Below are 14897 nucleotides of genomic sequence, written 5' to 3'. Positions count from 1 at the left end.
GTACCATCCCAGTTCGAAAACATTCATCACAAGGCCATGTATTGAATGTACTAATGGCAATGGGGCTTGACAAGAGGTTACAAAAAATGAAAAAGGCAAAGGGTTTCGATACATGAACATCAGAAAGTAAACAAAAACAAAACAAGCAGTCACAGACTGGTACTTACAAAATCGTCGACGTGACCTCTGACCTTGTCTAATCAAAGCTGTCTCTCAAGAAGGTAGCGACGCAAACCAGAAGTTTCTACGATGATTCTGCACCAAACCATCAAAAATCGAATGCTTGACCTCACTGTGACCTTGACCTTTGACCGATTTTGACCAAAATCTAATCAGCGCTAGCTATCACCCTCATAAATCACGTGGTGTAATTTGACATTGGTAGCTTCTTCCGTTCTCGAGTTATCATGTTTTGGATGTTTGACCTCACTGTGACCTTGACCTTTGACCGATTTTGACCAAAATCTAATCGGCGCTAGCTATCACCCTCCTGAATCACATGGTGTAATTTGACATTGGTAGCTTCTTCCGTTCTCGAGTTATCGTGCCTACAAACACACGCACGCACGCACGCACGCACGCACGCACGCACACATTTTGAGCATAAGAAGAATTCTCATCAATGTAAGGGATATATTACCCTCTCCAGCTTTTACCACATCTAAGTGTAGTGGATACCAACTATAAGCACACTGACGAGATAGATTTTTTCAGATTGGTTCAAGTTGACAAGGCTGAACTGTATTAAAATAGGAATAAGAAGCAGATGGAACGCAAGATTCCTTCCGTAATCAAGCTTTTGCATTTAAGGATAATGAGCCCCAGCAAAACTTCAAGGGGGGGGGGGGCGGAGGGGGGATTGTGGGAGTATTTGGAGAAGATGCAGTCTTACTCCACCATCATTGAGATGGGCAGCTGAATTTAAACTTCATCAGGAGAGAATGATAGAAGGGCCAAGGCCTAGAAGGATCAAAACATTGATATTTTGGCATCGATCATCATGCATGATCACTGTGAGTAGTCAGTATGAGAAGTGTTGAAGCAATCATCAAACAACACCTAGGGATGATTAAGGTCACAGCCTTATGGATTCCCAATCAACCCTGAACAGAAACAGCAACTTGTGGCTGCTTGCAAGACAACCCATAGGATTTCTGTCTCATACATTTGCCCAAGATGAAGGAAGTGTCAATGAAAGATATGATTGGACACCATTGTTGGACAAATGTGACCCGTTTTATACACAAGGCGTTTTCTTTCTCAAATATTTGCCCAAGATTATCCAGAATCCAAAAGCCAGACCCTTTGTATTGGTGGAAGCATTCCGGATCTCCAACTCCCCAACAATTCCAAAGCAACAGCAGGAAAGCTGATGACTTGTTTTATTTTTAGGATGCAGGTGTTGTTATCAAGGAAGATTACCTGGAATCTGATCGAAAAATCACAGGAGAATACTATTCAGAAATTACTATGGGTGCCTACCTGTCGCTTCGCTGATGGGTTTAATCAGAAGACAGCATGTTGCACCTCACAAACATATTGCATGTCTATCAGTGAATCTCAATGAAGATGTAAATTGAAGTGAAAAACGAATACGAAAGGATATTTTACAACTTGTCGGTGTTGTTGCTTGTGTGCTCCTTCTGAGTACTTTTACATATTTTTATATTTCTTTGAGAAATATTACTACACAGTCAGTAATACCTCGCTTAACGCTCAGAATGCGTTCCTGGAAAAGAGAGTGATAATTGAAAATGAGCTAAAACGTGTCGTCATACCATGGTTTATAAGGACATGCGTTCCCAACAGGGTTTACGTTTGTTACGCATAAGCGATATTTGAGCACTTCATTTCGGTATCGGTAATCGTGCGAATAATAATACAGTTGGTAAACATTATTTTATAGATACTGCAATACAGATGGTAAACTAGAACAGCAATAGGTAGAGCGCACACCTCCACCAGGCTGAACAGTTTATGTTTTGTATTCCACTGATAACGCCGGATTTGGATTTGTACCTGAACCAAAATCGAATCGGCTTGTTCTCGTCACATAACCAACTCATCCATCAAGTTTGATCATAACCCGTCCACAACTTTTTGAGATATCGTGCTATATAATTTATCATGTTTGGCCCGATCTCTCAATGGTGAAGAATCACTTAAAAAATTATAGTAGCCGGATACAGATCCAGATCTTCAACAACGTTTTTTTGGGCCTTGCCCTTCGTCGGAGCGAAAAAAGTAATTGGGCTTCCCGAGTCTCCATATCAAATGCTTCCTCATCATCCCATCGTGGTGTGAGGTGTGACCCTGGCGAGTACATATTCCTTGAGGAATGCAACAGGTTGAACTGAGCACCTGTACACCCTCAGACTGTTTAGACTACAAAACTTACTTTGGCAGTCCACACATATGTGCCTGTGTCCTTGAGACCACAGTGGTTCAGTTGCCCTACCCGCTGAAGCCACCACACTGGCAGGGCCTAAGCCTGGTGTTGGCTTAGCTGCTTGCGTGGCTGGCTTAGGATCCTAGGGTCCTGAGTTTGAGCCATGTTGGCTGCCGAATTAACACCAGGTGGGGTTGACTCAGCCTGTCATCCTTCCGAGGTCTGTGAAATGAGTACCAGTGTACTTACTGGTAGAGGGGTACAGCATCAGTGGCACAGTGGTGCTTCAACGAAATGATCGCTACCCAGCAGCCAAGCTGCCACACACAAGAACAGAATAGTGGCAGGGCCTGTTTTGGTCTGATGAAGAGCAAGGCCCAAAACGTCAGTACTTTGCGATCTTTTACCGCAGATAACTTTAACCATTATATTCTCATGCTTATATTCTCTTTTTCCGCCAATGCAGATCACTAGTTCTTTGCTGGAATTAAAAAAAATTAACTTCTGTGTAACTTAGTCTAGGTTCAGTTGGTGGTTGAACAGCATCGAACAATAAAAGTTTATTGATGGTTCAATGTTTTCTCTTTTGAAATACAAAGTCGAGGCTCATGAAGGAGCTAGAACATCGAATGGATCAGGATGTAACAGAACAAAAGGAACAGTGGAAATAAAGGCAGGGGGGGGGAGGAAGGGGACACACCAACAGCAGGGTTGAGGGACAAAATATAGAGGAAACTTGGAGAAATAAGGGATGTGGGGAAGAATGAGGGCTATAGGAGGACAATGGGGTGGACAATATGGATACAGAAGCAAACTCTCAGGAAGGAAAAACTTTGAAAGAGGTGGGCTTGGGGAGGGTTAACGGGAGTAGAACAGATCACGGTTTTGAGTGGGCGATGATGTGAGATGGTGGTGAACAGCTGTCTTGAAGACCCGGGGGAAAGAATGAGAGATGAAGAGAATGTGGAAATTGGTTCCACAGGTGGGGGAAAAGATGAACTAATGAGTAGAGGTGAGCAGTGATCCTGTAAAGTGTTGTACCACAGTCTATCATTCTTCGGAGGGGTGACTGTCTCACCTGCTTTCACTATTAGTAAATGTAAAGGATCAAGTGGAACATTTTATAAGAATGGTCCCTTGCATAGTGGTTAAAATGTTGGGAAGTATCGTTGAAAATTTTCTGAATGAATAAACTTTATGAATTTTCGGAACTTATCTCTTCTTGTTTTTTAAATTTAAACATAATAGCAAAATTGTGAGTAATCCGAAAAGTGAGTGATGCAGAGTGGTTCTGTAACTAAAGTTGTAGGTCACACTAAAGTTGAGATTTCCTTCCTCTCGGGGAGAGATCCCTTCATACATCCTTCCAAAGTATAACGAAAACAGCTTCTAATATCTTCAGATGAAACATACATCCATTTCATGTCATTGATAATTATTATCATCACAATCAAGTGTGCGAAAAATACCCAATGAATGTCTGGATAATGAAAATAGGGCACGAGTTGAAAAGAAAACACCCTCAAGCACAAAGTGAGTATGGCAGCAAGACCATACACTGCTGAGATAAGCGTACTAAAGCACAATTAAGTCAAAGTGGGGGTGGAAAAAAAATCAGAGAAACGGGGTCAACCAGAGCAGCAGGATGCTTCTCTCTCTCTGTGCTCGCAATTCCACACATTTCAAAAGCACTCAGACACGTCGAGCGAGACACACCGAGGAGTCTTGGGCGAAGGGGATTCAACTGAATACTTAGAGGGGTGGTGGATCCAAGAAGGTATCATTATGGAACAAGAATAAGGGCAGAATGGACAATTTATATTGATTGTGGCTCACATCACAAGTAATAACTGTGCATGAGTGAATGTTTCTATTCTCCAGATAGCTAGCCAATCGAAAGGTAATAATTCTCCCCGAGTCTCCGCTCCAAGCTCTCTTCCTGAAATAATTAATTACACCAGGAGGGAGCGTGTCTTGAGTCGGTCGATGGTTGCACTATGAATGGGAAATCAGGCTGTAGCAAAGAAGCTTTAGGGCTCGTGGGCCATATTCTTCCTATTCCCATAGCATACGAAGAGCAACCCCCCCTTTTTTTTCTTGCTTCGGAGATTCAAATCAGCATTTAGAAGAGAAGTTTGGACCTTACGACAATTTCAGAAGTTAAAATTTCTGAATTTTATCTTTGTTAACATCATGGCTCGCAGTCAAAAAATACAATGAACAATATAATTAGCTCTTTTCACTGACTTCAATTTCAACTTAAATACAACCAAACATCATATAAGTCGAGCTACTTGATAGATAAGTTAATATGTTTAATAAAGTTCATTTTCTTAGTGTTTTACACCCATTTTAGTTTTCAAGTTTCCCCAATGACTGATCAAATGGCAAATAGCTACAAACTGGAAGCTCTCAGATTTGGCCAGAAAAGACATTGCTGAAAGTTCACAGAAATCACCGGTACACGTACTGGACATTTGTGTACCCAATGTGAACATCAATTCATTTTCTTGTGCGGAGGAAGAGGGGCAGGAGGTTGCGGGAGAATATGGCAATACGGTACTTTCCTAATTCCAAACTATACTGGAATATTTGGGATTTTGTGTGTAAATGTATTGTCATAATCTGTCTCAATGACCAAATACATAATCCACTATATCCACAATGAAATATCAATTTTGTTCAGGGTTATCAGCAGAAAGGTTTGAACTACTGCAAGACATTTAAAAACTGTCACAGAACAATTCGGTCAATGTTCATTCTGAAAGAAGGCATGCTTCATGGTGCGACACCTTAGAGTTTACTCCTGGAATGAAGCAATTAGCAATTTCAAAATGTAAAAACGTTTAGATACAGCATTTAAATCCTCATTGCAGCACATTTATGCTAATAGCATTATGAATGATAGCAATTTATCAAATGGGTAGAAAGGTGGTGCACCCAAATGATTTTGCTTAAAGCAAGCTTGGATGCTAACTTAAGAGTCTGGATTTCTGAAAAAAAGAATTGCAATTTACCTGCTTAGGATTTCTTGCAGGAACTCATTGCTTGTAGAGCTGTTCGGCTCCGCGGCAAGGCAGTCCATCACCTCCTTTCCTGGGCTTGCAACCATTTTCTCTTTTGCCTCGGGTGACCTCCTCGCTGCCATAACCGCTTCCTGTTTCCCATCGGCCCGCTTCCCCTTGGCTCTGAGCCGTCTACCCAATGCTGTCCACTCTCTTTTTTCCTCTTTCCTTGCAGTTTCTCCTCCCTTTTTCCCCTCTCCCAAGATATCCCTGTTGCTCCCTTTCTTTGCAATTTCAGTTGGAATTCCTGTCGTGACAGAGGCTGTTTTGTTCCGACGAAAACCAAACCAGTTTGCAAAAGAGGATGCGGCACCAGACCGAAGCTTGCCATCAGCAGTCGTTGAGCCTGTATGTGAACAACTCTGTTGTTCCTGAGACTTCCGAATAACATTTGCCTGAATACCAAGCATCACCTTTTCTTCAATCGAAGCACCTGGTGAGCTCGGGGCCTTAGAAATTGACTCTGGACTCGGCTCTGAGTTAGACTTTGAATCACATCGATCTTTGCTATGATGTCCCATTGGTGGTTGATCAGTGCTACCACCATCTTCGGTCCTAGTTATGGTGGAAATAATCTGGGTCATGCTGTTTGGTTTGGTCTGCAACAAGAGCTTACACATATCCTGCTCTGGACATCTTGCAAATGCTTCAACAGTTGTCAGATCGCAATTTTCTGCAACTGAATGCCAATTCATTCCTGTGTTCTCAGCCTGTTTTATGCTGTTGTGCTCCAGTACATTTTGCCTGGGTGCATGCATATGCTCATCACCATCACTTGCTAGCTGCAGGTTGTCCCATATTATCGTTTCCTTTTGAGTTGCACTGTGCAGCACTGAAACTGCTTTCTCAGGTCGTGTGGACACCCCATAATCTTCGATGGCATTGGAAGCTTTCTGTCCATTAATCTTCAAAAGCGACTGTCCACTTTCAGGCTTAATAGCAGCTTTTTGAACTTCGGATTTAGTGGGCAATTTATGAGGTTTTATTTGACCCGCACACTTAACATTGCTTTTCCCTGGTGGACTGCGGCTTTCAGTTCTAAAATAGATGCCTTGACCTTCGACAGCTTGAGAGTCATCTTGCCGAGCAGCACTTACTGCTAATGCAGCGGCCTGTGCTTTCGAGTTTGTTTTATCACTCCCTCTCCTGCTGGGGAACCAAGTCGTGACTTTGCTTGGGCTGCTTTTGCTTTTGCCATCAGAACTACTCTTCGGAACTTTCTCAGTTGTTTGACTTAAAATGGAGACCTCTTCAAAGCTCTGACAATTTACACCTCCCCACTTCCTCTCATTAGGTGAGAGAGCTTTCGGTGACTTTTTTGAGAATTGGACTCCTTCATTGATATCAAATGATTTTTGCTCAGAATTTCCAGCACAAAACAGTGAGGGCGATGATTGTGCAGCCTCTCCTTCCAAAGGAACATCTACTTTTGTCTCGAGAACAGTTCTCGGGCTGTCTGGCATGGGGCTAGACAGCTGCCTGGCTAACGGGCTGCCTCTTTCAGCTGTGTTTGTTATGATGTGCGTGCGTGTTCTGGGACTCAGGTCTCCAGGTGAGCTGGGTGGCAAGACCCGGTCTCGCGGGCTGCAATTTGCACTGAAACTCAGACTACGAGCCTTTGTGCCACTCATGCCTAGTGCCGGCTTTGCGAATGGTCTTGAACAGCTTGGTGACTGAGGTGCCTGTTTGCTGAAGCTTTGAAAGTTCTCACTTTCTGTACAGTCTGTTGGCCGTGGTGTTAAACTGTCAGTACAACACGAAATTAATGGTGGTATCATTGCTTCTACCTCCAACTGAGGATTTCTAACCACGATTCCAATTTTAGAGCTGAAAATTGCTGCACTTCCATATTTTGTTTGCTGTTTAGCTAATAAGAAGGAATCTGCTGAAGTTTCAGGTTCAAGGTGCAAGGTCTTGCCATTTGATGGCAACTCTTTCATGTCAATGCCACAAGGGGAGTTTTGCGTCTTCGGTGGCTTTGACTTGACTCCATTGGCCAATGTCAGAGCATTTCCTGTAGGATGAGTTGCTAATGAGTTGCTTTCTTTCTCTGCAGCTGTTGTAATCTTCACAACTTGGCTTTTCTCCGATTCCATCACATGCATTGGTGATGTTGGTGCACTGGCTGTGGACCGAAGAGGTAACTTTGGTTGTGAACAGATAAATGTCACTTGTTGGGAAGTTTCTGTCATTGCCCCAAGCAAGAGAGACCGTTGCACCCCCGATCTATTTGGAGTAACCATCGTTGACCGAGCAGCGTGTGATGGGTAGCTAGTGGGTAGTTTGCTGGCCATCTTTGTTGATGTTGATTTCTCTTTTACAAGTCTCACCTTTCCATGATGGGCTTGGGTTTGTGCAGACCCATAGTTGGGCTTTAACAGAGTCATGCTTGGTGGTATGTCATAATTGGGACGGATCAGCAATGAGGCTGAACGTCCAGGAGGTGAAGGTGTTTGCAGGCGACAGGGCATAGCTGGGCTGTCTCGTACAGGCTCTTCTGGTTGCTCAGGAGATACTGTACCTGAGCTATTTCCAGAATGCACAAGACTAGTTGTAGGAATTTCTGGTGTTGGCTGGGAAAGTGTTGCATTGCTAGTTAAAACCTGCCTTGATGAAACTATTGGCATTCTGGTATTTAATGTGATGATTCCCTGTGCGGAAGTTGAAACATCTTGTGCTGCACTTGGTGGAGGACTACCATTACTGCAGTTGATGTGTTTCGTCGGGGATTCACCACTCTTAGAAGGTGATCTTGAGTTCCTCGGGAGGTGTGAAACCCTTTGTGTTAAACCACGTTCTCCCTTGGTTTTCAGGCAGCTGTTGTCCACATTTTTCGTAGCATTACCAGTCGTCGAAACCTTAAGATATCTAGAAAGCTTAGCCGGGGAAGACAGAGCTGAAGTCTTTCCAGAGTTGAAAGGGGAACTTGCCTTGTCCTGCTCATTTCCATTACTCGCAGGTTCATTCTCATTTGTGTTACATTGCCTCTCTGAGTCTCTTGGAGCTTGTGGCAAACTGCTTTTTTTGGGGCTACAATTGGAAGAGGGTCTAGCCCGAGAGAAACCTGGTGGAGCAAAGCTAACTGAGTACACAACACCACTCTTATGCTTTGGACTGCAGATGGGTTTAATGAGCTTCTGCTGACTCTCGGATTCTGGTAGTGCAGGAGGAGTGGAGGCCATTTCTGATGACTTTTGGTGGGTAATTGTAGGAGCCATACTGTCTGATACATTTGTGGTCAGAGCCACAATAGAGCTCACCGCTACCTTATTGTGAGGAGATGCAGAATCATCATGGCTTGGTTCTTCATCAGTGGGAGAGATTGCTGTGCCATTGTTGATCTCAAAAACACGTGAACCTTCTGGATCTAGCACCATATAATCTACAGGAACACGTTCTTCTTGGGATACTGCTAAGGTGGAGCTCCCTGTACTTTCACATGTCGATGATAGCCCCTGCTGGCAATCCTCCTTTCCTGGGCTCCCTGCCAAGCTTCTTACAAACTGAAGCATGCTAGGATTATCAGCAAGTGTCACTGAAGGACTAGTCAGGGAAACAACTTGGCTGCAGAGTGCTGTGACACAACCAGCATCAGTCCTGTGTAGCATATGTGTTACAGATACTGCCCTGCTTCTCACATTAGGGTCACATTGATCATCTTTCATACCTAGGCACCTGGAATCTTGAGTTACTGATCCTACACCTTTATGTGGCCTCCTCTTGTCTGAGCCATGCCTCTCAATACCATTTTTGACAGCATGGTTGGCTGAGCTGGCTCTTGATTCACCTGAGTTGAGACTCCGCCTTTGTCGTTGGCAGCGTGGCATTGAAGCTTGAAGCCGCGACAGACAGCGAGCTGAACCTAGCAGGTCACCATGTGATCCAAGCCCGAAAAAACCATCAGGCAGGTCATGTGATAACCGTAGACATGATGGTAGTGTCCAGTCATGGCAAGAAACTGCTACTTGAGTTATAGGTAAGTCTTCCCCACTATCATCTTGTGAATCTGATTCGTAAGAGTGTTTTTTTACATGAATGTGTTGAGAATTTTGAGTGGTCATAGTGGGTCGATATCCTGGTGAGTAGATCCCCTCATTCGAGCTCATACACTCACGGCCAGGCCATTCTGATGGAAGGAGACCAATACGCTCCTCGCACATAAATCCATCACGTGACACAAGTTGCCTTAGTCCGCGCAGAATGCTGTTCTCTTTACGACGCTGTCGCTGGAGCGCATCTTCATGCGAGTCTCTTGGTCCAGATCCACCAGCATACCGGCGAACATGAGCACGAACTTCCTCCCTGAGCCGCAGTGGTGGAGACTCCTTGCCAAGCCTGGACATGCGTCTCTCAGAAGAATGGTTCTTCACCTCTCCCGGCAGGATGGCAGTGCTACAGGGCAACTGTTTCTGTTGGTGACAAAGATCAGAAAGGGAAGAGAAAAGGTTTGAAACTATTAAACTATTGAACTGCAGTATCTGTAAACTAGCAAAGACAACATCACTGGCACATTTATAATGTTCAACATCTTTATGGTGTCTTTGAGGAAGTAGCTGTTTGCTGTTGAGGCACAATATAGATCTTTTGAATCCAATGACATTATATTACGATCAAAAGAAGCATCTTAATTGGTTATTTCAAATTCCATTGGCAGGCACCACAGATCAGTGGCCAAGCAGATGCACCTCATTGCTGAAACAAATTTTGAAAAATATCTGTCATGATAAAGATAAAATTCTAAAAAAAAATGACCGTTTTTACAGCCATTTTTCTCTGCTGTGCAGGGGTTGGCTTTTTCATGAGGAAATGTTTTTTATGGCCGGATGCCCTTCCTGACGCCAACCCTGGTCACCTCTTACGACACACAGGGATATGGTACACCTATTCTAACCGGGGCATACACCGGGACCAGTACACTGGTACTCACTTCGCCAACCTCAGATGGATGACAGGCTGAGTCAACCCCCTGGTGTTAATTCAGCAGCCAACAGGGCTTGAACTCAGGATCCTGGGATCCCAAGCCACCACCCTAACCACTAAGCCAACACCAGGCTTAAAGATAAAATTCTAAGTAAGGTATTACTTATTGGATAGGAAGGGGGGACACGTGACAGTGTCTCTTTGAATTGCCAGATAGCAATGGTGATTGGCTGACAAATGACATGAACTCATAAGGTTCGTTATAGTCCATGCAAGCAGAGACTTTGAAACTCTAAATCCAATCATATGTGGTAAATAATAAAATGATGAATAGATAGAGACATTAATTTTCTGTAATACATGATGGAGATTTTTGACAGGGTTGATTAACAGCTGCAACTGCATAATTGTCTTTGCAAAAAGCATATCTTGATCAGGCTTTCAATTACACTTTGTCAAGTGCCAGATCTCACGAGAAAGCCCATCCCCTACATTTACTGTCCACTTGGGGAGAGGGAGAAGTGAGGGGAAGAAGGAAGAAAATGAGGATAGGGACCAGGGCGAGAGCTGGGGAAAAGGGAGGCGTGGATGTGGGAGAGACGGTTTGTCAAAAAGTCAACTGCTTTGAGTATGTAATATGTGGATGGTTCATTGCTTTGCAGCAAGCCGAGTACTTTTTTTTAAAACTTCATTTATAAAGTGTCTTGAAAAGTGCAAGACATGATTGCACCATACTCTTGAGGTTAAAAAACACCAGACAGCAATGTTTTTGAAGTTATATAGAGATGTGATGTGGATGATTTAGCAATAAACTTTTGAAAGTTTCAACTACCATTTTAAAGGTTGGGAATGTGGGAATGCACTACTCACTTGTGCACTTTCTCGGTGCACAGCTCGAGGGCATGAGCTGATGGAGATCTCGCTGCAGCTGCTTGAAAGCGAGAGATCACTGCTGCTGCAACTGCTGCCTGGGCTTGCTGGATTCAGCCGGCACAATGAACCCCCCTCATAAGCAGGAGCTGCCAGTGCTGCCTGCAACTCCCATAAGCGACAAAGGAAAGAGGAGGTTGGAGAGATGGGAGGAGAGACGAGGTGGGAGAGAGGAGAGGGGATAAGAGAAAGGGGAGAAGTGAGGTAGGAGGTGAGAGAGCAGAGGAGGAAAGAGGGGATAGGGGAGAGAGTGGAGGGGCAGGGGAGGGGGTATGGGAGAATGGAGAGGCAAGAGGGGGAGAAGAGGGGGTATGGGAGAATGGAGAGGGAAGAAAGGGAGGAGAGGGAATAGGGGAGATGAGGAAGGGGGTAGAAAATGGGGCAAGAGAGGAGGGGAGATAAGGGAGAGAATAGAGGGAGGGGTGATAGGGGAGGACCGGGGGGGGGGAGAATTGGAGGGGACAGAGAAGAGGGAAAAGAGCAGGGGGGAAATGGGTGATATGAGAGAGGGGTGGAAAGGAGGGACAGAAGAAAATAGAGAGGTGGGGGCAGAATAGGAAAGAGAGAGGAGGGGGAGAGAAAGTGGCAGAAATGGGGGACATAAATGAGGAGGGAAGGGAGAAAGAGGGGAGAAGTGGGGAAAGTGGAGAGGGGTAGAAAGGGGGGGGGGGCAGGAGAACAGAGAGAAGATAGGGGAGAGGAGAGAGGAGGAAGGAGATAGGGGAGAGGAGGAAGATAGGGGAGATGAGAGATAAACATTAGCTAAGTAGCTACCCAGTTGAAAATGTAAAACAGAATTTTGAATAATTAAAACCTGCATTTCAGACGTTTCCGAGTGATGATTTAATAACATTATCTGGTCGGATCACTCAGAGGTAACGCCCATGTCTTTGATCTGCTTCGTCTAGTCTGTGTTAGATTCGTTGCCCAACTTTCAACTGCCTTGATACTTTGCAGACAGGACATGGCATGACTAATAGTCAAGTATCTCCGGAGGGTATCCGTGCACCCCCCCACCCCCCAGGACTCTACCAAACCAACTTTTTTAGCTTTCTTTCTTGGTCTTATTACACATTTGAGATGTTAACAAACAAAAATTCCCAGCACTCTGGCGATATTCAAGATGGCGTCCAAAATTGGTAAAATCATAGAATACAGTATATAACATCTCAAAAATGTGGTAAATTAGAAAAATAATCATTGGGATTTGGTTCCTGATCATTAGTTACTAGTTTCTGATAATTGGGCTTTGTTGCCATTTTTAAAATTCCAAGATGGCGTCCAAAATATGCAACATCATAGAAAATTTCATATAACAGCCAAAAACTGTAACAAAATTGTAAATTATTCATTGGAATAATGTGTTTCTCATCATTAGTAACTAATACCTGGTGAGTGAATTTTGTTGGAATGCTTAAAATCCAAGATAGCATCCAAAATGGCTAGAACAATCGGCAAAATCATAGAAAATTGTATATAACAGCCTGAAACTAAGAATAATATACAGTAAATTAATATTTGAATTCATTGTAATATATGTTCCTGATTATTAGAAACTAATAGGCCGATGTGGTGATTTATGTTTTGATGCCATCCATAAAATCCAAGATGGAGTTCAAAATGGTTTTTAAAATGGTAAAATCATTGTAAATATCAAATAAAAAGTCAGCTTCAAATAATCATCAATGTTATAATAATAGAGGGGCAGAACCATGGAATATTCATCCTGTAATTCTCATTAAGGATGTTTATTATTGTTATCGTACTTGGAATTGAAGATGGCAGACAATTTGAATGCCAGAAAACACACACCCACACAAACACACCCCAAAACACACCCCAATGCACTTTGAATATTTACATACACTCAAGTATTATGTGTACTAATCTTTTTATGTGTTTTTTTCTCTTTCCAGGTTAGAATAGTTAGCTTAGCAAGACCGTAGCTAGTCAAGATCAAGATCACAAGTCAAGATGTCAGACAAGCAAGAAATATTTTAATGTAATTGTCAAAAGAAAGTTGTTGAAATGGAAAGAAAACACAAATGGGAACATTGTGTCGTTCAAATGTCTGGAATAAAGCATGGATCGTTCACATTGTTCAGACTTGACGAATCCAAATGATAGATTGGCACTTCTCAAGAATATACAGGATCATGGCTTAGCTGAACCACCAGATTCTTCATATCGAATGACAGATATCTGTCAGTGCATTCCTGATGAGATCCAGGAGAACGAGGGCTATCACCAAGGATGTGACCAAAGATTTACCCTGAACCAACATAGGTTAACAGCCCGTAAACCATCTAACGATCCTGAAGCTCCTGGACCATCTACCAGCCAAGAAGAAAGGGTAAAGCACAAGAAAGCATCAGAAAAGATCATTTTTGAACCCGATTGTATTTTCTGCAATACTGAAGTTCGAATGTGAGAAAGGCAGGCATCGACACAAAGGAAGGCACCTCTTCACTTGAACGTGATGGATGGCAGAAAGTGCTGCAAATAGCAGAAGAGAACAGTCATGAGTGGCTCTTCAGGCGAATCCGAGGATTCGATTTGTTTGCAGCAGAGGCCCAATACCACCCAAAATGCAGAAAGCAGTATACAGCCAATTGTCAGAAACTAGTAACTAATGATCAGGAACCAAATCTCAATGATTATTTTTCCAATTTGCCACATTTTTGAGATGTTATATACTGTATTCTATGATTTTACCCATTTTGGACGCCATCTTGAATATCGCCAGAGTGCTGGGAATTTTTTTTTGTTAACATCTCAAATGTGTAAGAGGACCATAAAGGAAGCTAAAAAATTTGGTTTGGTAGAGTCCTGGGGGGGGGGTAGGGGGGGTTGCACGGATACCCTTCGTAGATACTCCCCTATGCGTACATCGTTCTGTTTTTCATAGAGACATGATGAGCGAGTTGTCTCATCCCTTCGCATTCTCTGGTGGGTGTTACAAAATAAGTAGACCATTATTTGCTGGTACCCTAGCTAAATTCTAAATTCTTGCCCTGACCCAATGGATTCTGTATCAGTGTCACATTTTCACCTGTAGGAATGATATAAACCAACAACCAATTGCTGAAGATGCACAAAGCTTGAATAGAATAACCCAAATGAACCAAATGCATGATGGGAATGTTCTTGTTGATCACTGTAATTTAAAGTATAAAAACACAATGTTGAAACGCATGCATTCTGTGTGTCAATGCTAACTGCACAAGAAATGATAACAGCAACAAAATAGCTGAGTACAAATAATTCCCTATTTGAGTAAATGAAAGCAGCAAAACAAGTTACTGCAAAAAGGCCTGAGGAATAGCTCCTCCGAACGATGGTGATGTGGTGGTTCAGTGACCAAAATGACTTGCAGGTGAATATGGCTTCAAGCATAAGAAAAGTGAAAACGACGACAACGTTCTGAAATAGGAAGCCATTGTCCATTTTTTCTCCCTTTGGTCTTTTCAAACCATGGGCCTCAGTTGCTTTCTGTAAAAAACAAAAACCCTAGGATTTAAGGAAATTAAACAAAGCAGAAGGAAAATATATGTTAAAAGCGAGAAACTCAACGGTTTCCTCTTATGTGTCCC

General features: G+C 43.1%; 1 protein-coding gene across 4 annotated transcripts in view; it reads right to left on the bottom strand.

Moving 5' to 3' along the window:
* LOC147030789 (uncharacterized) overlaps window positions 1–14897 on the bottom strand; it is a 682768-nt gene that overhangs the window by 102096 nt on the left and 565775 nt on the right. For all 4 annotated transcript variants that reach the window (XM_085875201.1, XM_085875200.1, XM_085875199.1 and 1 more), the window contains exons 10-11: window positions 11245–11406; window positions 5407–9863 (exon numbers count right to left, since the gene is read on the bottom strand). In XM_085875201.1, the coding sequence (XP_085731327.1) occupies window positions 5407–9863; window positions 11245–11406 (4619 nt within the window). The remainder of the gene's footprint in view (window positions 1–5406; window positions 9864–11244; window positions 11407–14897) is intronic.

The sequence above is a fragment of the Eptatretus burgeri genome, chromosome 3 (genome assembly GCF_056783735.1).
Source record: "Eptatretus burgeri isolate ZD-2024b chromosome 3, Ebu_testis_v1, whole genome shotgun sequence".
NCBI classification, from domain to species: domain Eukaryota; kingdom Metazoa; phylum Chordata; class Myxini; order Myxiniformes; family Myxinidae; genus Eptatretus; species Eptatretus burgeri.
This window is presented reverse-complemented; position numbering and strand designations above follow the sequence as displayed.